General features: G+C 38.2%; 1 protein-coding gene across 3 annotated transcripts in view; it reads right to left on the minus strand.

The window, feature by feature from the left end:
* Positions 1–26,926, minus strand: part of TBC1D5 (TBC1 domain family member 5) — a 558,005-nt gene that overhangs the window by 81,056 nt on the left and 450,023 nt on the right. For all 3 annotated transcript variants that reach the window (XM_081234126.1, XM_081234127.1, XM_081234125.1), the window contains one exon: positions 20,014–20,099. In XM_081234126.1, the coding sequence (XP_081090252.1) occupies positions 20,014–20,099 (86 nt within the window). The remainder of the gene's footprint in view (positions 1–20,013; positions 20,100–26,926) is intronic.

The raw sequence follows: 26,926 nt of genomic DNA on the forward strand, positions 1-26,926 counted from the left end.
GGAACAAGGCCATATTTAATCTGACTTTGAAAAATAAATGTGTCTGAGAGCCACGAAGTCAGTTCACAGAAGTACACCAAGGGCTCTGGTCCACGAGAATTGAGTCCGCCCTCACCCCACATTACCGCCCCTGCGTTCCGTATCCTCCTTCCCCACGTCCCTGCTTTACTTTTCTTGATGGCGCTTTGCATCATCTGACATACTACATATTTTACTTATTTGGCTATGATCTGTCCACCTCCCCCAACCCCCACTGGAATAAAACTTTCATGGAGACAGGACTTCCGTCTCTCTGCCATGTTGCCAGTTGCCTAGAACATAACAGGTGTTCTAGAAATATGTGTTAAAAGGCAGCTGCGTCTACCTGTAGTCTAAGCCTTTTCACCTATTACCATGGAGGAGGCGTCCCTTGCTCCTGGCCACGGCCTGCCTCCCCACGTGCGGGGAAATCCCATCTGCTCTGACCTTTGGAGACTGTTGCTCTTGGATCTTGCTCTCCTGCATCACCATTTCCCCCTTTCTACCGTACCTTTCCCATTAGCACACAACCGTGGTGTGTGTGCATGTGCGTGCGCACAAGCATGTCTCCCAACTTCTCCTTTGAACCCTCATTCCTTCCTGGTTACCATCCTACTTCTTTCCCTCCTCACAACACGTCTTTTCAGAAGTGTCTTAATGTGCTACTTGTGCTTCTCCAGTCCTGGCCCACTAGGGTCTGGCTGTGGCCTCCTTGCCATCGCTCTGAAACCACCCCTGGAGGTCACCAATGACTCCACAGAGCAAAGGTCCATCCTTACTTCATGCCACGTCTCAGCAGCAGTCAACTCCCCTGCACTCCCCGCTCCCTCTCAGACAGGTCCTCTCTCGGAAACCAGGGTTTGCCAGCACCTGTGCTCTGTCTGGCAGATAGAGGACACCAAGTCAGCATTTGCTAAAATGAATGATTACTTCCCAAATGATTCATCATCTTGAAGCATCTCAGGGCTATTACGTGAAAGACCTGTTATGATTATAAATTATTTTAGTTGTAGGAGGTTGACCATGTCAATATCAAAATTTGCATTTTTACTGCCCAATCGTTAATAGAAGCTTGTTTTCTCGCATTTAGCTTCTTTTTCATAAAAGTAGGAAACTGCAAATCAAGTTTGAGGGATCCACTTGTTATGACATTTCCTCCTCTCAGATCTATCTGGCAGCACTTACATGGTAATTCTCCTACTTTTTATATGACAGCTGTATCCTTGCCATTACTAGATAGGGCACTAAAACAGAACTGATCCAGAGTTCTGTAATAAAAAGCAAAGAACACTATGCTTCTTCCTTCCATAAAGTCTTTAACGGTCCTAGCTAATATTATGGGCTAGGTATGGGAAACTTATATTGCCTCAGAGATTGGACAAATCAAATTTAAAACCTGGAATTTGCTTTATAAAAGAAAAGAGCTATTCATTTATAACACACGAAATGTGAAAAAAAAATCCTTTTTCAAATGGTTCGTTTTACATCATTTCATCTTTAAAGCACAAAGCTATTTAATGTCCTTCGAAAAAGTATTGAAAATAGGGGCTTCCCTGGTGGCGCAGTGGTTGAGAATCTGCCTGCTAATGCAGGGGACGCGGCTTCGAGCCCTGGTCTGGGAGGATCCCACATGCCGCAGAGCAACTGGGCCCGTGAGCCACAACTACTGAGCCTGCGCGACTGGAGCCTGTGCTCCGCAACAAGAGAGGCCGCGATAGTCAGAGTCCTGCACCCCGCGATGAAGAGTGGCCCCCGCTTGCCACAACTAAAGAAAGCCCTCACACAGAAACGAAGACCCAGCACAGCAAAAATAAAATAAAATAAAATTAAAAAAATATTGAAAATAATGTTTCCTAATGGAGATGAGGATACATAGTGATGATGTACCACTTACTTCCAATTTTTATACGCTTCCTAAGGAAGTAGAGACCTCTCAATGTATAGACACTACAGCTTGGCAACAGAGAAGGCGCTCAATACATGTTTATTGAGAAAAATAATGAATGACATGTAAAGAACTCATAAATTCTGGATTCAGAAGGCGTTCACCTCTGGCACTGCAGTGCACTCAGCAGCCTGCGTGCATCCCCCTTTCTCGCGAGTCATAGTGGAAAGAAGAGTTATTAGGATACTGAAGTTCCACTGCATTTTACTTTTGCTTGTATTCAAGTCAAGATTCATAATTCACGGATATGAAGAAGTTATGTTGTTACCCTTTTTTTATAAACAAAAATGTACTAGTCAAATTCCCATATTGCCAGTTCTAAAATTCATATGTTGATAAAAGTACTAAGAAACTGCTACAGCATTATCAAGAGACTATGGTTAAGGCATCTTCATTACTACTAAAAACCATGAAAAACATACAGATCAAGCTCATGCTGAACCATTTTTCATCTGAATAGCTCTTAAAAGAGGATGAGCACTGTTTTCCTTTTTGAACGTTTTTTGTTTTCAACCAATTTCCCCCTCATCCACTACCCATGCTTCCAGAAGAATAAGAAGAATTTTGAAAACAACTATTGAAGGTGACTGTATTTTCAGATAGAAACAATTATAACCCATGTACTTCTAGAGCAAGCATGCTAAGCATGCTGCCCACTGTTTGTGTTTCAGGCATGACAACTTTTATGACAAAGTTAGCTAAGAGATATCTTAAATATTAGCAGCAGCAGTCTTCACAAGACATACTAAACACTCTGCAACAATTATTATTGGCTGTTAAGTCACGTGTGCTAAATTAATGAAAATTAATGCAGTTGTCAAGAGATCTGATGGACAGTGAGGACCGGACTGGATTGGATTAAAGATGGGGGCAATGTGTAAATAGTGTTAAAAGAAATGCTAAGAGGGCTTTGGAGTTAACAAGACATTGAACACCAAATCTAATGAGCAACTGGCTCTGTGTAATCAAAGTCTTTCGTTACTGTCATCTACACTACATACTATTATTAAAAACAGTACCACCTAGGAGGAATTGTTTGGAAATTGTGCCAAGAACTTTCTTTTAGCACAGCCTTCTTCAGTGGGTTAAATCAGCAGCAACAGAGGCATCTTCCTGAAGATCCATGAATCCTTCAAAATACCTGTACCAGAACCCAACCTAGCTTCACTGTTGGGCCCTTTTTGTACAGTTTCTGAAATTCTGAAAGTGGGTGGCTCTTGCTGCCTCTTCTATCCTCTTCCTACCAACTTGATCTCTTGCAGCCTGGCTTTCTAACCCACACTCTATTTACTGAAAGAGCTTCTAGGGTCTCCAATGCCTTCTTAATTCCCAGGATCATAAGCTGCTCTCATTCAACTTCCAAAACCTTTCTAAAGCTTTAAAAAAAAAAAAAAGTATCGCCTCTGTAAAAATTCTCCACAACCTTCTTTCCTTTCCTGGTATCCAAATCTTTTCACCACCCTGATTTATTTCCTTCTTACCTACAGATTTCTTTCAAGTCTGATATTAAGTATCTAATATTTGTTTATTTCACTCCTCTTGCAATAAAATGTTGTTAGATGTTTGTTTATATTTTTGTCAAATAATGAGTTTTCAACTCATTTTTAATTATTTTATCTATATTCCCAAAGGTTGAATGCTTGGTTCATTCATTCATTCATTCACTTATTCATTTTCTCGTTTTCCCAATAAGAGCATTTAAAGCTGCACATTTGCACCTGATTAAAGCAGTAGCATCGGGACTTCCCCGATGGTATAGTGGTTAAGACTCCTCGCTCCCAATGCAGGGGGCCCTTGCAGGATCCCACATGCGTGCTGCAACTAAGAGTTCGCGTGCCACAACTAAGGAGCCGGTGAGCCACAAATAAGGAGTCTGTGAGCTGCAACTAAGGAGCCCGCCTGCTGCAACTAAGACCCAGCACAACCAAGTAAATAAATAAAATAAATATTAAAAAAAAGAAAGCAATTGCATCAAAGATTTCCCCCCACATTTTCAAATAGTCTGTGGATCCAATTGTTATTTAGATACATTTAAAATTTTAGACAGTTGGGTTTGTCTTAAGTATATTACTCATTTTGTTTTATTAAATAAAAATAGAAATATCAGAAGAATGGAAGTGGGGAAATATTCTGATTTTTCAGAAGGAGTGTGGAGACCAAACTGTAAAATAGACTGGTTTATACAAATATTTTTACTAATTACTTGGAAATGGTTATGTTTATTACAAGTAGCCAGTCTGGTTCACTAAAAACAAGTCATTCTAAGACAACTTTATTTCTTATCTGAAGCGTTGACCTCTGTTGGATTTTATCAAGGTGCAGTGGATATAATGGAGGATAATACACGCTTAGTTAGAGCTGAACAACTGTACCTCACGTGTGCTGCTGAATGTTCTAGCACCCCTCTGGTGACATGTGTCTCAGACTTGGTTCACAGACCTCCTCATCAGTCCTTTTTTTTAAGGTCATAATCTTCTGTCACTGAATTACGTAACTTGGAAGAGTTATTTAGCCTGTTGTCTGCACCTTAGTTTCCTTATCTTTAAACCATGGGGGCTGAGTTATATGATATTTTGTGTCCCTTTGAGATAGAAGATCCTATAGTTTTAAGACTTGAAGAAAGAGAACATGGGCTTATGAATTTTAGACCAAAAGTTGCAGAGGCACCCAATACATCAGATAAAATAATCAAAATTTAAAATACTCTCAACAGGGTAGCATGAGAAATAAATGAAACAGATAAAATTTAATGAAGATAAATAAAAGCGTATGCACTTAGGTTAAAACTTTTGACAACTGCTCATTACACACAGAATAGGGAGGCATGGATTAACGTGAGTTCATATTAAAAAAAAAAAAAAAAAGTCAAGTGCCCAAACATGAATGTTTTGGTCTGGTCTACAAGGCTAATCTGAGCCCATAATCATGTTGTAGGAGAAAAATAAGATTCTTGGGCTGCATTAATTCTAGATGAGTGAACTTCTGGGTTTCCAGACCAGCATGTAAAATGCTTGGAAGTCTTTACACTGTCCTAACAACAAGTAAAAAGCTGAACAAACTGAAAAAAAAAATCAACAATTTTTTCTTAGATCCATAAGAGAAGTGAGGTCAAAGGGCAAACTGCTGTCCTAACAACAAGTAAAAAGCTGAACTGAAAAAAAAATCAACATTTTTTTCTTAGATCCGTAAGAGAAGTGAGGTCAAAGGGCAAGCTGCTGTCACCCAGATTGGAGAGAGTGACGGGTGAATACAGAGGATCACAACCTACCAGAGCAGAAACCCACAGGAACCAGCGCTGGGGTAGGGAAATTGGAACTGTGGCTGAATTGCTAGGAGCTCAGTGTGGACAAACTTGAGTTAAAATCTCCCAGGGGACCCCATCAGGAGGGTGGAGGGGCAGACCAAACTTCAGCGAGTTTTACCTCTTGGAGCTCTACCAGGTTCTCATGGTAAATATGGGAGAAAAATTGTGCTTCTGGCAGGGGTAGAGGAAAAGGAACCATTTGAAATACACCAGAGCATCTTGTTCTTCTTAAATGGTCTGCCCTCAGGAGAAATATTTAACCAGAGTCCAACCTACAGGGATTTTTGCTGAGCCTAACTGACCTGGGGGAAGGCAAGTACCCAACCCCAGCCCTCTCTAGCTGTCCTGTTCCACCCGACATTGGTGGGGGCTGCAGCTGAGAGGCATGTGTCAAGTTCACAGTCTGGAAGCCCAGGCTCACTAAAAGACTGAGACCTAATTATAGGACCATAGAATGCTTCCTTTCCTCCACACCTTATCACCACATTACTAAAGGCCTATTTCTGGAGTTCCTTTTACCCAGTACAACGTGTCCAACTAAAAAAAAAAAAATTAAAAATGTACTAAAAAAGCAAAAAGCATAGTTTGAAGAGAGAGAGCGACCAAACTTCAGAACCAGACTCAGATATAGCAGGGATGTTGGAATTATCAGACTGGAAATTTAAAATCACTATGATTAAAATGCAGAAGACTCTTAGGAATAAAGTATACAGCATGCTAGAACAGATAGGAAATATAAGCAGAGAGGAGGAAATTCTAAGAAAAAAAAAAAGAAATGACAGAGATCAAAAATACTGTAACATAAACAAAGAATGTCTTTGATGGGCTTATTATTGATGGACATGGCTGAGGAACGAATCTCTGAGGTTGAGGATATTTCAATAGAAACTCCCCAAGCAAACAGAAAAGACAGAAAAAGCAGAACAGAATATCCAAGAACTGTGGGACAACCCTAAAAGATGTAACATTCACATAATGGGAACACCAGAAGGAGAAGAAAGATAGAAAGGAACAGAAGAAATATTTGAAACAATGACTGAGAATTTCCCCCAAATTAATGTCAGACAACAAACCAAAGATCCAGGAAGCTCAGAGAACACCAGGCAAGAAAAATGCCAAAAAAAAACCCCTATGCTTAGTCATATCATTTTTAAACTATGGAAAATCACAGGAAAAAAAAAATCCTGAAAGAAGCCAGAGGAAAAAAACAGCTTACCTATAGAGGAGCAAAAATAAGAACCACATTCTAATTATCCTCAGAAACCACGTATGCAAGAAGAGAGTGCAGTGAATATGTAAAGTGTTGAGAGAAAAAACCACCAACTTAGAATTCTGTACCCTGTGAAATTATCCCTCAAAAGTAAATATGGTACCTATATATAGTAAGTATATATTAACCTCTTATAGGAAACACGTTTTCCTTTAATAGTAAATATGATATGTGGCTAGAAATACTAGCTGACTGTCTACACTGCAGGAGGTAACTAACTGTACAATCACGGCAGACTGTTTTGGTGATGCATTAATTTCTGGCAGAACTGAATTTTGTGTCTATAAAATGGAGTGGAACAGTAGGCAGGAATGAAAATTATGATGGAAGAGAAATGGCTAAAAAAGCAGGGGAGCAAGTCCTCCAGTACTGTGAGAGCTGCCATGAGGGAAAGCAGCGCTTCTTCACGTGGCTTAAAAAAATAAGTTTACAAAAGTTACAGAGAGTAACAGAAGACAGTTAAAAAGCTATGACACAGGAAATCCTTTCTAGTGATTTCACAGGCTCAATTTAAAATAGTAAGAGCTCTGTTTCTGGAACTGTGTAAGTAGAGATTAGAAAATCATTTTCAGACACACAGGCTCCCTGGCCCTGGCATGGGTGAGAGGCAGGGTTCAGTGAAAGCCCCTTCTGACTCTGACAGCTTGTGATCAGATGAGCCAAATGGCTTCTACCACCACATTCACTATCCTGCTAAGATTACAGGACCAAAAAGAGGCCTGAAAGATAGTGTGGGCCCTTGAGGGATGCTGACCAAACCCATCTCAAACTCAGGGGCCTATCTGTCTGCCCTGCCTCCTTATTTCCACCCTCAGTTTCTATTCTGTTCTTTTCACCTCTCCTTCCTCCTCTAGGTTCATCTTCCCTCTGAGGCCTTTTTTCTCTATTCTTTTCCTTCTCCTTCCATCAGAATCTCCTTTTCTTTCTATCATATTCTCACCTCATCCTACCTATACTTTTTTCCATCATAAAAACATATAACTTACTTTAAAATTATCTTCTTAAGTGCAAGGAGTAGCTGGAAAAAGTAAATATAAATGTGACTTTGGTTTTTGGATAGAAAAAATATTCTCTTTGCATCTCTGTAATTTTCTAGTCTGTCATTATTGATGTACCCTGAATGGATTATGATTCATATTTACCTCTTTCAGAATGCTTATTATATACATCTATCTTTTATTTGGAAATTTAAAACAGTCATCACGGTTGCAAAATAATACTTTTCCAAATGGTCCTAACATTTGAGCTAACGTTCATGATGTACTTCTATTCACAAATTCTCTAAGCTGAAGGTCTCAAATTCTATAAAATGAATTGGTTTCCAACTTTCTTAATTCTTTACCTTTAAGGTTGAGTGTATCGAATTTGCTTCAATGAAAGACATCTATATCTAATTCTAATTTGTTTGCCATATTGTGAGGTTTCTATTATCTTAGAAAATGAACTCTCTCCACATCTCAAGAAACTCAAGATTTTATAGGCCTTTATAAAAACTATGTGATAAAGGTTAGTTTGCTATTACTTATTCCTTAGGAATCTGCCTTTCAAGTGAAACATGTTTCCTTTCATCTATGAAGACCATGGTTATTTTGCGTGTGGCATGTAAATCTTTGTGACTGTTATGTGAAGCAAAAGGAGTGCTTGTTAGGGATAGAAAAGCTAGCCCTCACGAGAGGGTGGATATAAGCTAGACTGTAGGGCTCACCTAATTGGGTCTGAACACAATTTGTAATATTTGTTTAATATAACAAATAATTAGCAACTACACATTAATCGTGATTGTATAAAATCATGAGATAAACTCCCCAAGACGTATCTGTAGGAATAAATTTTGAGGTTTCTATTTTTAGAATGGTGGTTTTCAACTAATTTATTTTCTGACCCAGTATCTGAGAGGGATACAAATCTCTCCCATTGACCGTGGCTCATGGGAGTCTCTGGCCTAGGGAAATACATCAGAATGGAAGAGGATACAATTCTGAGTAGCCCACCTGGTGGGGAGTTTTGCCCTCTTCACCTCTCTACCTTCACTTTGAGAATCACTATATATCTTCACAATTAAAAAAAAGATCACAAGCAGCTGTACTTAACATGTATCAAGAATCAACTGTTAAGAGTTTTAAGGAAGGAGGTATGGGAGCCAATAAAGATAAAGAAATGTGTGAGTGCACATAAAAGTCCAAGGAAACAGTCACATTAAAAAAAGTACAGCCATGGAAGGGAACAGGTTAGATGCAGAAAAAAAGAGGAATTTATTTTCTCTCAATTGAAAAAAAAATATACAAGACTTTTGCACTAAAAACTATAAAACACTACTGAGAGAATGTGAAGAAGACCAATTGAATGAAGAGATAGTCCATGTTCATGGATTAGATAATTCAATAATATTAAGGTATCAGTTCTTTCCAAATTGAACTATAGATTCAATGTAATTCCAACCAAAATCCCAATAATTTTTATAGAAATTGACATGTAGATTCTAAAATTTATAAGGAAATGCAAAGAACCCAGAAGAGTCAAAATAATGAAAAAAGAATAAAGTTGGAGGATTCAGTCTATTTAAAATCAAGACTTGCTATAAAGCTACATAATTCAGTTAGTGTGGTACTAGAGAAAGGATAGAAGGTCCAGAAATTGGCTCATATCTATATAGTCAATTGATTTTCAGCCAAGGATCCAATTTAATTCAATGGGGAAAGGAAAGACTTTTAAACAAGTGGTACTGAACTGCTGGATACCTTTATGGAAAAAGATGGACTTTAATTTTTACCTCACTCCACACACAGACATTAACTTGACGTGGACCACAGATTTAATACAAATGTTAGAACCACAGAGCTTTTAGAAGAATACAGAATATCTTTGAGACTGTACAGTAAAGGGCTAACTCAGCAGGCCTGGACTGTCCAAATCCTGCACACTGCAAAGTTGTTTAGGACTGGCCCTCGAGGGACAACTGGGAGATAACCTCTAGCCCTTGGAATATCCTGCCTGATAAAAGTGTCTTTGTAGACCTGGGGCCTTGAGTCACACCAAAGTTTATGCTAACAATCAGATTTATGGTAAAAGTCTGTTTTTGTTCAACCTGGGCCCCTGCCACACTATATCAGTCTGACCTCTGGAGGGAACTGGAGATGGAGTAGCTAATGTTAGTCACATGGTTGCTTCATGACTACATGACTGACCTCTAATAACAAACCTTGGGGTCATCAAGTCCTGGGTGAGCTTCTCTGGTTGCCAACACTTCACATGTGTTGCCCTACATGGTTCCCAGGAGATTTAAGCAGTCCACTGGGAGCGGATACCTGGAAAGTTGTACCTGGTTTCTCTTAGACTGTGAGTGAAAAATGTTGCCTGCCATATCATTAAACAAAGGATGCTGCAGCCATCAAGCCATCACATTATAGCCTCCCCAGTGGTGAGCCCTGAGGAAACTCAGGATGGAAACCGAATGCCCACCATCTAGCAGTCAACTGCTGCAGCCACCCTGATGGTGCACCCTGAGGAGACCCTGGATGAGAAAGCAAAGGATGCTGGCCCCAGGTAGCTGAGGTGCACATCAAAGGAATGATTTCAGTGAGCCCAGACTCTTGCATCTTCCCATACATACATAGAAAAGTGCTACATTCTTTAACGTGAGATGTCTGGCTTTCTTTAATTAACAGTAAACTTTTGATGCTGCGACTACCTGGTATTTGTTGCAAAAACTACTGTATATCCTGGCTCCCCCCTTGCCTCTTCAGAGCAGTCCCTCAGAGTGATCTGAGAGTCCTGTCTCCCTGGCTTGAAGACCTCAGAAAGTCTGCCGAATAAGACATAACCCTCAGCTTTTAGGTTGTGCATTTTTTCAGTCGACAACACCAACCTTCTTCCCTTCCTGATTTTAATCTACAGTCTTTTGCCACAGCATACTATAAACATGAGTCTATCAGCTTTTCTGAGTTCTGTGAGTCCTTCTAGTGAAACATCAAAGCCGAGCGTGGTCTTAAGGACCCTCAACAATGGAAACTAAGGTGAGTCTTAGATAGGAGATTTCTTCAATAGGAAAATAAAATGCACTAGCCACAGAAGAAAAAAACTGGTAAAAGAAACTTCATTGAAATAATAATTTTCTGCTCATCAAAAGATATCACTAAGAAAATGAACAGGCAAGCCACACACACTGGGGGAGGATAATATTTGCAGTACATTTATCTGACAAAGACTCCTATCCAGAATATATGAAGAATTCTTACAAATCAAGAATAAAAAGACAAACAACCCATTAAACACAGGCAAACTACCTGGACAGTTCACAAAAGAAGATATACAAATATTCTATGAAAAGATGCCCAGGAAAATGCAAATTAAAACACAGTGAGATACCATTTTCACACCAACTAGAATAGATAAAATCAGAAAGACTGACAGTAGCGAATGTTGGCAAAGATGAAGAGCAGTTAGAACCCCCATAAATTCCTGATGAGAGTGGAAAAAGGTGTAATTACTTTGTAAAACAGTTTGTAGTTTCTTATAAAGTTAAACATAGATCTATGCATTAGGACAATTTAATTTCTAAGTGTTTACCCAAGGGAAAGATAAACACCAAAACCCAAAACAATAAACAAAAACATCAAAACACCTGTACAAGAATGCTCTTAGCAGTCTTGTTCATAACACCCCAAATCTGGAAATAACCCAGTATCTATCAACAAGAGAATAGATAAATAACTTGTAATACATCGTATAGTGGAATACAACTCAACAATCTAAAGGAAGAAACTACTGATACATGCAACAACATGCATGAATTGCAAAAACATTATTCTGAATGAAAAAAGCTAGACAAAAATGAGTGCATACTGTGTGGCTCTATTTAGGGGAAGCTCAAGAAAAGGCAAAACTAATATAAGGTAATAGAAATCAGACAGTGGTTGCCTTGGGATGAAGGGTTGGAATTGACCGTAAAGGGACACGAGGGAATCCTCAGGTGAAAGAAATGTTCACTCCAGATATATTGTTTTAGATGGTGGTTACAAGGGTATACACAGCTCTCAAAACTCATCAGACTGAACACTTAAGATCTGTGTTTTGTGTACAAATTACACTTAAATTTTTTAAAACAGGAGAAAGATTTATTTACTCTGCCCTAAACAGGAGATAGTTTTACCAATTTACCTAAATTGGTTAGGAATTAACAACTCTCTTTGATACAAGAGAAAGAGCATTTCAGACATAAAAGTGTTTATAGCACAAACTCTTATTTGAGCACAAAAATATCACAAAATTACATTTATATAGAAATCAGTGTCCTTTAAAATTCTGATCAGCCAATTAACTACTAATGGACTATAACCATGGACTTCTTGGCTTCATGACTTGGGAAATATCATTAGCATATTATTTCTTTACCATATTTTAGCAATAAAATACTTCTGAGTAAATACAATAAAGCCTAATTTAAAAATTCTTGTGGACCATATAAAATGGAAATTGGCCAGAAGAATTTTATAATGCCTTTTAGGTATTCAAAACAGTATTTATTTATTCAGTCATTAAACTAAATACTCACTGAATACTAGAAACAGTGCCAGGTACTGTGCTAGGCCCTGGCAATATGAAGATTCGAGGATTCAGTCCCTGACATCCATATGGTTACTCTATAAATGAGGCTAGAAAGCATTTAATCATTTCACCAGTATTTGAATGTGTTCTCTGTGCCAGGTACTGAGGAAACAGCAATGACAGAGGCAGATGTGGTCCCTATTCTCACAAAGCTCAAATTCTAGCATAAGATGACAACTGGTAGAAAAATTCCTGAGCTTCCTGGGATCACGCACTTTCTAGGACATTCTTTTTTTTTTTTTTTTTTTTTTTTTGTGGTATGTGGGCCTCTCACTGTTGTGGCCTCTCCCGTTGCGGAGCACAGGCTCCGGACACGCAGGCTCAACGGCCATGGCTCATGGGCCAAGCTGCTCCGCGGCATGTGGGATCCTCCCAGACCGGGGCACGAACCCGTGTCCCCTGCATCGGCAGGCGGACTCTCAACCACTGCGCCACCAGGGAAGCCCTCTAGGACATTCTTGTTAGGCCAGGACCTGAGAAGAATGCTCCTAAGCTGAGGCAGATCCTGATCCCAAGGAGAGACGGAAAATTATTGGCCATCAGGCATTCTTGGGGTAAAAATGGACTGGACGCCATCACTACTTCATCGCCTGGAGCCCAGCTGAGGAATGCAGAAAACATCTTCAAAGCCCAGAGAACACTCTTATTAGAATCATCTTTCCCTGGCTTCCTGCTGGCTCCCATGCAGGGATCCTGACAAGGGGCCTTTTGTAGAGTCCTGCCAGAGGCCTGTACCTGCCAGAATTCTAATTCTGGAATCTTTCATTATTGGTATCAGTTAAGTTGTTTAAGCTCTGACACAAGGCAGAGGAAAGCTGGGAATATTAGCACAGAGAATGCTATTGCTGATCTGGTGAGTGGGCAGATCAGGAACTTAGCTTGGTTTCTTCCATCTCTACCAAGGCCTCATTTAATCAAGTGAAATGTCTAACTTTGGTGATATGAAATTGCTTAAGCAAGTTAAAAGACCTATAGTTGTGAAGTCTGTAAAAAGGCACCACTAGATAAAGTGACACGTGGCCTTGAGTCACTGCTGACAGCTCAGGTGTGATTATTTCATCACCTCTGCAGAGCAGATAAAAACTACACATTCTGAGAAATTGTGTTGTGTCATTTTCAAAACAGAAAACCCATGAATGCTCTGGAATAAAGAAGGTATAAAGGAATAAAGAAGAATAAAGATTCTACTCTTACTATGAGAGGTTGCAGTATTTAAAAACTATTAAATTCTGTTCCATGACTTCTCAATTGGGCATTTCAGTGGTCATAGATTCCTGAGTAAATCAGATGGGTCTTTCTGAAGACCAGTCACAATTTAGATGTGCTTTTTTTTTTTTTTATGGTTATTTAAGGACAAAATTGGAGTAGGATTTGAGTGTTAAATTATTGTTCTGAGCCCAAAAATTGAATGAATAACAAAATGTCAAGAGAAATTTGCAAGTAAGTAAAATCAGAGCACAGTGAATATTACCCACACACGTAATGGAAAATCTACCACTAAAATACCTAGGCACTTGTGTTTAAAGACTTAATTATAGCAATCCATGGTAAAGCAGAGAAGAGAAATCAGGCTTCTTGATTTCTAGAGATATTCTTATCTCAAAATCACATGTCATCTTTGCATCCTCATCCCTCATTTGGATAAGCAACACAAATAGAAGTCCATTGCCACAGACGTAGCAAGTATTAGCTCCCTGCTTTCCAGGTGTCTGCCTGCCTCTTGTCTGTCCTCTGCTAACTGATCACTGCGTGGGGTTCCCCCATGAGGATATATATTCCCTCTAGACCATCCCCACTACCTGTCTTGCTGCTCAATGACAGTCCCAATGCATTAACTCTTTAATAGCCTCTATACAGCTAAGAAAGTAGTTGCAAGGCTAATTATGGCTGAAGGGTCCAGCTTGGTAAAAGCATCTTAGGCATTAAATAGCTAAAGGGGGACTTTCCCGAGGATTTTGCAGCTACAATAGCTTCTGATCATGGATAAAGTAGTGGCACAATAAACAAACCTCTGGGGAATAAATGTGGTAGTTATAAGGGCTACATACAGAATTAGGAGTACTATTTGGCAAGATCACTAAGCTTGTCTCAACCTACACTCCCTATACTGGTGACTAAGGATATCCGTGCACCTTCACCCGTGCTGGCTTGCCCATTCATTCATTCAAAACCACTTTATTGAGGTCTAATGGACATACAACGGCTGTACCTATTTAAAGTGTACAGCTTGATAAGTTTGGAGATAAGTACACATCTGTGAAACTATCACTACAATCTATGCCATAAACCTATCCATCACCCCCAAAAGTTTCCTCCCACCCTCTTTATCACAACTATTTTTATTTATTTTATTTTTTGTGATAAGAACACTTAAGATCTACTTGCTTAGCAAATTTTAAGTACACAATATAGTATTATTAACTATGGGCCTAGGCCGTACAGTAGATCGTGATGATTTACTCACCTCTGCCTCGTTTATTTTTAATTTGCTAATTTGAAAGGTGAAAAACAGTGCTTCATAGGTGTTTTACTTAATTATGCATTTCTTTGATTAATTATGAGTTTGAACAGCTTTTTTAAATGTTTATTTGCTGTTTGTAATCCTTCTTTCATTGAGTGTCTACTATATTCTAGGCACTATTTTAGGTGCTGAGGATAAGACAGTTAACAAGACACACATGCAGAGTTTACATTTCAATGCAAGAAACAAACTATAAAAACAAACCAAAAAGCTGAATAAAAAATGAAAAATACCATTTCAGCTATTAAAAAAAACCCCACAAAAACAGTAACAAAGCAAATTAAAGGGACAGAGTAAAGTGGTCCATTACTTTAGACAGGGCAGTCAAAGAGAGGTTCTCTGAAGAGACGATATTTGAACACAGACTGAGCAGTAAGTGTGCCATGTGGATTCTTGGGGAAGAAACCAGACACGGAGAAAAGCAAGCTCAAAGCTCCTGAAGTGGGAACTTGCTCGAGAGCTGGAGGGATGGTAAGCAGCCCGGTGTGGCTGGAGTCCAGTGAACGAGAGAGCAGGGTGGTGGGGTTGGAGAGACAGGAGCCGGATCATGTAGGGCCTGCCTTGCAGACCACTGAAAAGGCTTTGGATTTGACCCCAAATATTTTGGGAAGCCACAGAAGGGCTCTGAGCAGAAGAGTGATAGGATCGGACTTGCACAGGGAGATGAGTTAGGAGACCGTGGGGGTGAGATGGGCAAGGCCACGTGACTTGGTGCCACCAATGCAGAGAGAGGTAAGTGGCTTAGTTCAGGATATAGTTTGAAGAGGAGTTGCTGATGCACTTGACGTGTGATGTCAGAGAAAAAGAAGAGTTAAAGGCAACTCTAAGGCTTGATCATCTGGGTCATGACATTCATTGTGATGCAGAAACACTGGGGGAACAACAGGTGTGTGGAGGTGGAATCAAGAGTTTAGTTTGGAACATGTGAGTCTGGAGTTCAAGGGAAGAGGTCAGACTGGAGATATAAGTGAAGGACCCTTTAGTCATAAATGGAATGTAAAGGCATGAACCTGGGCTGAGATCCTCTGGGCAGAGAAGAGTATGGCAGGAGATGTGATGGCCCCTGAAACAGATCTCATGTTTCTTACTGAACAGTGTAAGTTTCTATACATTAATGATATTATAGTTTGTCAGTCATTTATACTACAAATATTTTCCCAATTTTCTGTTTCCTTTTTGATTCAGTTTATTTTATTTTTGACATCTACTTAAAAACAGTTGTGTAGTAAAATCCACCAGTCCTTCCCTTTGTGATTTCTTCCATTACTTTTAAGGCTAAAAAGTTTAGTAACTAGAGGTCAGACAGACATTTGTGTTTTATTTCTATGTTTGCTTGTTTGAGTGAACTTTGATTAACTCAGAGTTTATTCTGGTGTGTGTTAAGTTTATAAGTTGATACCTTTTCAAAAGATTTGTCAAGTTTCCCAGTACCATCTCTGAACTCTTTCTTTCCTCATTTACCGGTCTGTGATGTCTTCACACACTACACTTTATTTGGTTCAGTTTCAATTTCAAGCTTTGAAACTGCAACAGTGATGATGAGAAATCTGCCTTGCATCCTTACAGTGTTACTTTGTATAAGAATCTCAATGTGCTTACAAGGAAATACATAAAACAGAACCAACATTTTTGAGAAGAAAAATGCTGGGACAGAAAGCTAAATGGAAGAAAGATAAAACATGAAGGGGAAAAAGGAAAGGGTACAGTCTATTTCCTTTTTTGAAAAAAAAAAAGTAGATGTTGAAAAATGTAAAAATAGAATCATGTATACATATAACAAATACTGAGTAACCTCCCCACACCAGCCAGGATTATTCCAGGTGCCCTCAAGCAGTGAGTAAGACAAGGGACCTGCCTGCAGGGAGCTTGACTTTAGTGGGGAGGTTGAGGAGATAGATGATACATATGTCTATGACTTCTGTGAGTAAAGAATGCTATGAAAATAAGATGGGGGCAATGGGGTAGAGAGTGACCAAGGGAGGTGAAGACAAAAGGGAGGTCAAGAGAGGCTTGTGTGAACATATGGATTGCTAACAGGCACATGAAAAGCTGCTCAACATCACTAATCATTAGAGAAATGCAAATCACAACTACAATGAGGTATCACCTCACACAGGTCAGAATGGCCATCATCAAAAAGTCTACAAGTCTTTTGTCTCCTTAGGTAGGTTTATTCCTAGATATTTTATTCTTTTTGTTGCAATGGTAAATGGGAGTGTTTTCTTGATTTCACTTTCAGATTTTTCATCATTAGTACATAGGAATGCCAGAGATTTCTGTGCATTAATTTTGTATCCTGCTACTTTACCAAATTCATTGATTAGCTCTAGTAGTTTTCTGGTAGCATCTTTAGGATTCTCTATGTATAGTATCATGTCATCGGCAAACAGTGACAGCTTTACTTCTTCTTTTCCAATTTGGATTCCTTTTATTTCCTTTTCTTCTCTGATGGCTGTGGCTAAAACTTCCAAAACTATGTTGAATAAGAGTGGTGAGAGTGGGCAGCCTTGACAACCTAAGTGTCCATCATCGGATGAATGGATAAAGAAGATGTGGCACATATATACAATGGAATATTACTCAGCCATAAAAAGAAACGAAATTGAGCTATTTGTAATGAGGTGGATAGACCTAGAGTCTGTCATACAGAGTGAAGTAAGTCAGAAAGAGAAAGACAAATACCGTATGCTAACATATATATATGGAATTTAAGAAAAAAAATGTCATGAAGAACCTAGGGGTAAAAGAGGAATAAAGACACAGACCTACTTGAGAATGGACTTGAGGATATGGGGAGGGGGAAGGGTAAGGTGTGACAAAGCGAGAGAGAGGCATGGGCATATATACACTACCAAACATAAGGTAGATAGCTAGTGGGAAGCAGCTGCATAGCACAGGGAGATCAGCTCGGTGCTTTGTGACTGACTGCCTGGAGGGGTGGGATAGGGAGGGTGGGAGGGAGGGAGACGCAAAAGGGAAGGGATATGGGAACAGATGTATATGTATAACTGATTCACTTTGTTATAAAGCAGAAACTAATAAAAAAAAGTCTGCAAATATCAAATGCTGGAGAGGATGTGGATGAAAGGGAACCCTCTTGCACTGTTGGTGGGAACGTAAATTGATACAGCCACTATGGAGAACAGTGTGGAGGTTCCTCAGAAAACTAAAAATAGAGCTACCATATGATTCTGCAATCCCACTCCTGGGCATATATCCAGACAAAACTATGATTCGAAAAGATACATGCACCCCTATGTTCATCGCAGCATGATTTACAATATCCAAGACATGGACGTGGAAACAACCTAAATGTCCATCGACAGATGAATGGAAAAAGAAGATGTAAGTCAGAAATAGAAAGACAAATACCATATGATATCACTTATATATGGAATCTAAAATATGACACAAATGCACCTATCTACAAAACAGAAACAGACTGACAGACATAGAGAACAGACTTGTAGTTGTCAAGGGGAGTGGGGAGGGGAGGGATGGAGTGGGAGTTTGGGATTAGCAGATGCAAACTATTATACAGAGAATGGATAGACAACAAGGTCTTACCGTATGGCACAGGGAACTATATTCAATATCCTGTGATAAACCATAATGGAAGAGAAATGTAGATACACGTATAACTGAATCACTTTGCTGTACAGCAGAAATTAACACAACATTGTAAATCAACTATGTCAATAAAAAAAAAAACTGTAAGAGAGAGATAGGCTTGCCTTGTGTGAGATATTTGTGCTGAGCCATAAATCATGAAGCTGAAAAGGAAGAGGGGAGGTGGGAGGAGAACAGGGAAGCACTATGGCCCCAGGCAAGCTCAAGCAAGAGGGAAGAGAAGGGGAGGGTGGAGGAGATGAGGTCACTAGGGGAGGGGCAAGGGAAGAAGACTGGATTATGGGAGGTATCAGGAAGCCTTTGGCGGCCCAAGTGGGAGTGTGATCTAATCTGCTGGAAACTGAGAGTTTACAGGCTGTCCTGTGAAAACTAACCTGGGGGAGGTGGTGGGCAGAGGGTGCAGGGTGGAGATTAGGGGAGAGAAGAAGGAGCTCCAGCTAGAAAGATCCTGTATGAAGAAAGTACCTAAAATATACTTTTTAAAAAACATATCAAAACTAAATACTTGACAGGGAGGAAATACAAGTGATTAGACTGTAAGATTCCTGAGGGTTAGGATTTTTGTCTGGTTTGTTCACTATCTCCAATGCCTAGAATACTGAGAGTCTGGCAATCAAGAAGAATTTGTTAAATTAAATGAACAAAGTGACTATAGGGGAAAACCTTTTATTTGTGAACCAAGAATCAAATGAAATGAACAAACAGAAAAGAGTTTCACAGAAGCCTTGTGGGCTACAGAACTGGTCTCATAATTACACAGCCCTTCAAAACATGAGACAGACTTCAATCAAGGATGGGTAATTTAAAAATAACGTTACACTAAGGGTTCAAAATGCAAGTTTAAATTTATCTGCTTTCTTATAAAATCCTTCTCACCCCTCAGACAACGAGTTTTGATGTGTCAGGAATTATGTCTTTTTAAAAAACTCTCCAAGTAAGAGCAGAACACATCATGCATGTGTACTCCAACCATGTATATTTAGGTTGTTGGAATTCTACTGAAGAAAAGCTAGCACACAGGCAAAATGCTGAAGGAAGAAAATTCGGACAACTTGCAGCATTTATCATGACTAACATTTTAGTCTACCAGAGTAAATTTTGAAATTATGTTCTAATTTGAGATGGTTCTGGTTTGATGAGTTAACTCTTGAGACATCTGAGTATAGTATTATGAAAGAACGAAACTGTTCATCAACCCTTTATGCCAGTGTTAATTTCTTTTAAAAGTAGGATTTTAATGTTTCTTTTTATTCCTACAGTGACCCTTAAAATTTCTATGTATGTAATCACAAATGCACACACAAGATGCATTTATAAGCTTATTGTGTAGTTCTAAAGACAACTGGGAAACCCAGTTTTAATTTTGTTACTGAAATAATTTAAACATATATTATAGAACTGCTTCTTTTCAATCAACAGCAAGGATCTAGAAAGAGACTGCACAAGCAGGCACAATTTATTCAGGTTTCTTAGTGTTAGAAAAACAAAGTTGCCAAACTTCAATCTGTAACAAGTACTCTTACATTTATTTAATTTTTCATCTTACCACTGACATCAACATATATTCTTTGCTCATGCTTTTAAAAAAAACTCATAATTTATTTTACAAAGATTCATTACATGCATTAACCATTGGTATACTCAAGTCTGGGAAATTATTTTCAGCAAATTTCCTGACGATCTCCAAGCTTAGTGACTTTCATCAGAGAAAGAGGACTTACCGGCTTTTATTCATGAGGTCTGCTCCTCGGGCTTTGTAATAATCTAAATTTGGATGGAACTGATAAGTCACTGGTCTTGGATTTCTCTATAGAAAAAAAAAGCAGTAAATTAAAATGTATAAAGCTATTTAAATTATACATTAACATATAAAAGAATGAAACAACTGTTTTTATATTCTTTCAGAAAAAAATATGTATAATAATGAAATTTAATAATTAATGTGTTTGGGTTTTTTTTTTTTTTTTTTAATTTGGCTGCCCCTCATGGCTTGTGGGATCTTAATTCCCTGACCAGGAAATGAACCTGGGCCACAGCAGTGAAAGTGCCGAGACCTAACCGTTGGACTGCCAGGGAACTCCCTGTTTTTTTTTGTTGTTGTTGTTATTTGTTTGTTTTTTGCGGTACGCGGGCCTCTCACTGTTGTGGCCTCTCCCGTTGCAGAGCACAGGCTCCGGACGTGTAGGCTCAGTGGCCATGGCTCATGGGCCCAGCCGCTCTGCGGCACGTGGGATCTTCCCGGACCGGGGCACAAACCCATGTTCCCTGCATCGGCAGGCGGACTCTCAACCACTGCGCCACCAGGGAAGCGTGTTTGTTTGTTTTTAATGCTGAAGTTTTGCCTTAACTGATCTTAGTCTGATTAAACACTGAAATTGTTTTAATACACTTTCTTTTTATCTGTTTCATAGTTCACACAGATTTATTCCTTTCATTAGATTTCTTTTTGATAATTTTGATCATTTTCAATATGCCTTTCCAAAATACAATCAGACAAAATTACAACAAAACTGAAATATTATGAGATTAACACCAGCATAATCTATGCCTATGGCCTAGGAGACACAAAGTGTCAAGAAAGCTGCATTTGAAGAAGAGCAAAACTCAAGTTAGTTTTTGATAACCAAAGTGCTATATATGCCCACTAGATGGCATACCAAGTCTTTCTTCTCCTAAAATGAATGAGTTATTTCAGAATTCAGCAATTCTTTTGAAGTTTGCAGTTTCTATGTCATCTGTTCTTATATACGAGTTTAATAAGTGCCCAGGTAGTAGAAATACAAAAGCAAACTGACCAATGCACATTTTCATAAAAGCAGCAATACACTGTACTTTCTGGCATTTAGTATTATTTATAAACTTGCAGAAATGTCCTTGAATCATTAGGTTGGGTGTGTCTATTTAAATAGGTTGCTATTATTTAATATGTCCATTATTTAAAAGTATCAAGTCCCTCAGGCAAATAAAAATTAATCAAATATACTTCCAGTTTATAAAAATGTAACACGTTAATAGCATAACTTAAATGAATACCATCATCTCTGAAAGGTTAAATTATATATATTTTTCATTAAATAGTTTTTAATAACTTATAAATAAATATGTTCCAATGTTTACCTGAACATATAACTCAAGTTAATAATTAGGACTTTGAACCAGAGAATGCCCTATCCTTTGAGAGATCTAACTAGACATAAAAAGGCTGCATTTTATCTTAACAGAAAATTACCAATATGCTTTGCTATCAGTCCTTGGAGATATAATCCCAAGGCACAAATATACTTGCATGTAGGCGGGGGTACATAATTGCTAAGGTTAAATAGTTTGAAATTCATCAAGCTAACAAGCTGCATCTTAAGGCCATGATGGACCTTTTCTTTTTCTGCTGAAAAGAGAATATTTACAGAGCTCAACCCTTTCATATCTCTTCCAAGTCAGCCGTAATCATCTGACAAAAATGACAATCCCTTGATTTAGCTCCAGCTACTACTCCACTGGTTTGGTATTCAACACAGTTCTACAATAATCAAATCTGAATTGCCTTGATGAAGATAACTGATGCTTCCATGACTACCATGCTATTAAGTCTAACAGTGCAACTTCTAGCTCTCTAGGAATTACATAGGTTTCCTCTTGGTAGCTGATGACAACCTGGACCCAAGCACAACGGGAAAATGAAATAGAGGTCAAAGCCACTGGCAGACTGACAGTGCATTCATGATTTATTTTAAAAATTAACTTTTGTAGGACTATCACTCATAACCAATTTCGTTCTTTATTCTCAGTACCTGGAAACATTTTGTTTTCATTACTATAAAAGGCTTTTCTTCTCTGACTTTCAACAAATTAATAAAGGATTATGTTCCTCTTTGCTAGAAAACAATGAAAGAAGGGAATGCATGGAGCAATTTCTTGAAACATCTTTATAAAGAAATGACAAGCAATTCAAGACACGAAGTGCTGATCTATCTAAGCACTTAAAGCCATTATTAGGAATAATGATCTAACTTGAACATATGAATGAGGCTCAAGTATTGCTTTCACTGAGCCCTATTTAAATTCCTAGGAGACTTACTAGTATCAAAAGGAGAGGCAGTTTAAAGTGCCACTGTACTGGGATGGAAAAGAAAGAATCAAAAGATGATGTTGAAAAATAGTATTTGAAATGTAAGAAAATAAAATCAGAAGTAAGAGTTGGAAGTCATTCAATAGGGTTTTCTATCTGAGAAGGTGATACTGTTACTAAAACAGAAGTATGTGTACACATGGATGGTCTAGACCAGTACTGTCCAACAGAAATATAATGTGGGTCACAAATGCAAGCTTCATATGTAATTTAAAATGTTCTAGCAACCACGTTAAAAAAAAAAGAGAGAAAAAAAGAGTGAAAGTAAATGTAATAATATTTTGTTTCATTTGGTATATCCAAAATGTTGTCATTTTAACATGTAATCAATATAAAAAATACAGATATTTTACATGCTTTCTTTTGTACAAAGTGTTTGAAATCTTGTGTATACTTTACACTGAAAGCACATCTCAGTTTGGACCAGCCACACTTCAGGTGCTCAATGGCCACCTGTGGCTGTAGCTACTGAATGTCTGATATCTCTGTAAACCAACATGTGGCTATAGAAATCAACAGGTATAGCCACTTATTTTAAAAGGGCACATGCTTTCTTTTATACATTAAGATTCAGTACTGACAGTTCTTTAATTCACCTATAATTATTCTCTTTTAATTTAGTTTAGTCTCTTCTGAATAAGGTTTTAAAAAGTCAAGAAATTTTGGAGCAATATCTTCTCACACAACTATGTACCAAAATGATAGCAATGGTTTCCTTAGCGGGATGAGATTAAATGAGCAGAATTCTAACCTCATGCAATTGAAACATTTTAAAAGTAACATTTGCCTTTCTTATTTCAAAGGATTTTTTTCCAAATAAAATTTAACAGAAATATAACAGTTTTGATTTCTATTTTTTTATAGATCTGGAATTTCCTCTAAAATGTAAGAGCCACTAGAATTCTACACATATAAAACTCTGTATGTAAGAAAGACCAGACCCAATGACAGTTGTAAATTCTCATTGTGTAGGACATGTGATGCGGACAACTTTAAAAGTATGTCTTTGCAAAGGATTGGAACAATTAGTAATTATTTTAAACCCACTTTCACACAGTCAGGATTTCAAATATTATAAGCTTTTCCAAGCCAATGTACATTAAAAAAAAAAAAAAAAAGCAAAAACAACAAAAAAACCCCACTTCTGTTTATTTGGGGGAATTTTTCTTCAGAAGAAAAAATGGTAATTATACCCTAACTTATATTGGTCTGTGTACAAAGGAATACCAATTATGTTTCATGACCTGAGAAGTCTACATAACTATATATGAAAATGCAGAAATCACAAATTCAATCCACCCTGGGTTTACCATGCCTTTCCTAGACCAACCTGGATGGACTTGAAATAAATCTTCCACAAGATTGCAGCTAATTAACTTCCCAAGTACCACTCCATCCTTCTCTGTTAACAAGCTGCTGGAGCTCTTCTTAAAGCTTTCTCTTCAGCATGTTACTTTATGGTAATAGAAGAAGAATGCTGAAACGCCCACCTGTGGCACAGATAGGCTGAAATCTGGGGAGGCAGCTTAGAGCCTTGTGGACAAAATGACTTATAGAAGCAGGATAGATAATAGTAGAAACAAGTGTCCTAGAGGGAACTATACGGAAAAAAACAAACCAAACCAAACTCGTGTGGTACTTCTGAAGTTTCAAAATGCTTTGGTTAATTTGGCGTGATCAAATCAATTTACAAGTAGTGCTTAAATGACAGCAATCAATGTTAGGGACAAAACTGATTGAAACCTAACCTCTCCGTTATAGTTAACGTTCTTCACTTCTGAGTTCTATATTACACGATAGTAAGCTGTGCCTTAATGTAATTTCAGGTAAAACACTCTGTCCCTTACTGAGTGTGGCTTTTGATGGTGGACAACTCCCCTCCGCTCTACTCTGTAATAGAAGGCCTTCCCTGCCACCCTAACCCGCACAGTAATATTTCAGGAATTTAAGTTCAAACTCACTTTGCTATGGTAGTGTACAAAAATATTTAAATGCTAACCCACACTAAGTACAACTAACCACAAGAAGTACAATTAACTACAAGATGAAATGTGACAATTTTCCTTGTTCTGAGCCTGGTGAAATCAAACTCATCCAACAAAGGTCATCACAAATAGTACTTTCTAGACTGATCCCTCTAACTCTGGTCCCTCACCTGAGGATGATAATCTCCTTTTGCCTTGTTAATGGACACTCCAGAAGGAAAAGAGTCTGAGGTACTCATCCTGCTTGGAACACCACATCGCCTGCCTTTCAAAGGGCTGGCTATTTGTAAACACATGTAGAACTGAACGGAGCAAAAGATAAGCAATTCCAGTGATCCCTGTTCTAATCTATGAATGTACCAGCAGGAGGTAAAGAAGAGTTAAAGTGTTACGTTAGAAACAAAGGGACCAAGGTAGACCTAACATCTGCTTTAGAGGCACAGGCTGCCTGGCAGGGGAGGCCAGGGATATAGAGTCAGGGAGGTTCAAGTCCAGAGCCCGCCCCACCCACTCCTGGCTGGGGAGGAGTCAATTTACACTCTGGCTCTGGTTTTCTCATCTGCAACATAACGGAAAGGATTAAACGGGACAATGAACATTAAGTGTGGCACAGTGCTGGGCACTTCGTAAAAACTCAATAAAACGGAAGCTATAATTCCCTTCTGATACCACTAAGCACTGATAAACAGAACTTTGACAGCAGATCTGACAGCCTGACGACTTGAAATCCATGATAAGAAACAGGTAGAGAAAGCAGTGTTTCGTCCTTCTGATAACCATATATAAACTTAGGGCAGATTTTACCAAACATTCCATTTTTTAAAAAGTAAAAACACATATTTAGGAAAATATATCATGCACATTGGACCTCATACGTGGGGAGAAAAGCTGTCTTATTTCTCAGAACAGGAGTACGCACATACATACAATTTTTAAAAAATTGTAAAACCACATACTATTAATGCACAGTTGTTTGCCAGCTAATGAGGTTACAGTATTAAAGTGATTTCCTACAATAAGTCCAAATTATTATTTTTATAGTTTATTGGTTACAATTTTTACATTAAACTGACAAAGTTCTTGTAGCGCTTGTTTAATAGAAAAGGTTAATTTATATTTACAATATAAATACAATGTCTGTTCGGCATGAAGAAAATATTTGACAAATGAAGAATTACTTAGTTTGCTTTCCCCTAATACCTTGCTACCAACTCTTAATTTTTAGCATGCCAGATTAGGGGAAGAATAAGGCTCAGAAGGAGAAACAGCACTGTAGAAAATACGTCGAACGTTTCCCTTTGATGAAAAATGAGACTCTTATTTTAGTGAATATGTTATTGCCTCAATGCTGGGGGAAAAGCAACTGCCATTAGAAAAACGAATTGCTCAGCTGTTTATAAGCAAAAAGCTCTGGGGGAATTTCTCAGGACCCCAAAGGCAAAGCATTACAGGGTTATGCAAACATATGTTGCAGGTGTTTTAGGGGAGACAGGTGGGCAAAACTCAGCCCTGGAAGAGTTAGTTTAATACGCTGTAGCTGAAACGACGTAACCTAAATGCATCCAAGTGCAGGGCTGCCATGGCACCAGTGAAGAGCTGCAGAGCAAAAGCTCTCCCTAAAATAATTATCTTGTTAGTGCCAAGCAAACAGCATTTTTCCTTCTTGTAGTTTTACAGAAAACAAACACTGTCAATTACTTTTTCTCCCCGCCCCCCCAACTAAAGGTATTTCAAACCTGGAATAAAGAACAGCCTGAAATAGTGATAATTATCCAAAAAAGATAAGGATGAAGTATTGTTGCCTTCATTTAAACAAATATTCCTAAGAAGACAGTTTGTTGTAATATCCCCTCTTTGGTGCACTAGGCAACATTAGATTTATCATAATTCTCCTAAAGCCTAAGATATTTCTATATTAAAATGCTAATTTTGTCTTTTCTTTTGCCTGTAATTAAAGCTGGAGAGATTTGTGATCTGATATTCACTGATTGCTAGAGGGTCCACAAAGGTCTCAACATTTCTGTTTCTTATTGCTACATACTGCCCTCTTCATTAAAATTAGATAGAGTAACACAGTGGATCAAAAAGGCAGCCACTATAATCCTAAATGCTCACAAAATTCCCTTAAAAAATATATATATAAATAAGTGGCATTATCTAGATATTGCTGTCAAACCTAGATTTGTATTTTATTTCCTTCATCATTTATACAGGAGTTGATTTTCTTTTTATATTATGTGCTATTGAGACAGTACTGATTTTACCGTTATGTATTTATGTGTAATAGTAATATTGAGCCATACCTTCCTTATATAAACCACTTTTACTTTTTTTTTTTTAAGAACCCATGCCATGAATTAAATGCCAAATGCTTTGCATAAAATAAGTTCACAAAACATCAGATTTGGAAAAACAAAATCTAGTTTGGTTTTTTTGTTTTACAATATTACAAAATCTAAAACGTGGATACCACATAGACCTTCATCAAAAAAAAAAAAAAGAAAACAAATCTTTTTAACAAGG

The sequence above is a fragment of the Mesoplodon bidens genome, assembly GCF_964165515.1.
Source record: "Mesoplodon bidens genome assembly, chromosome: 5".
In the NCBI taxonomy this organism is placed as follows: Eukaryota; Metazoa; Chordata; class Mammalia; order Artiodactyla; family Ziphiidae; genus Mesoplodon; species Mesoplodon bidens.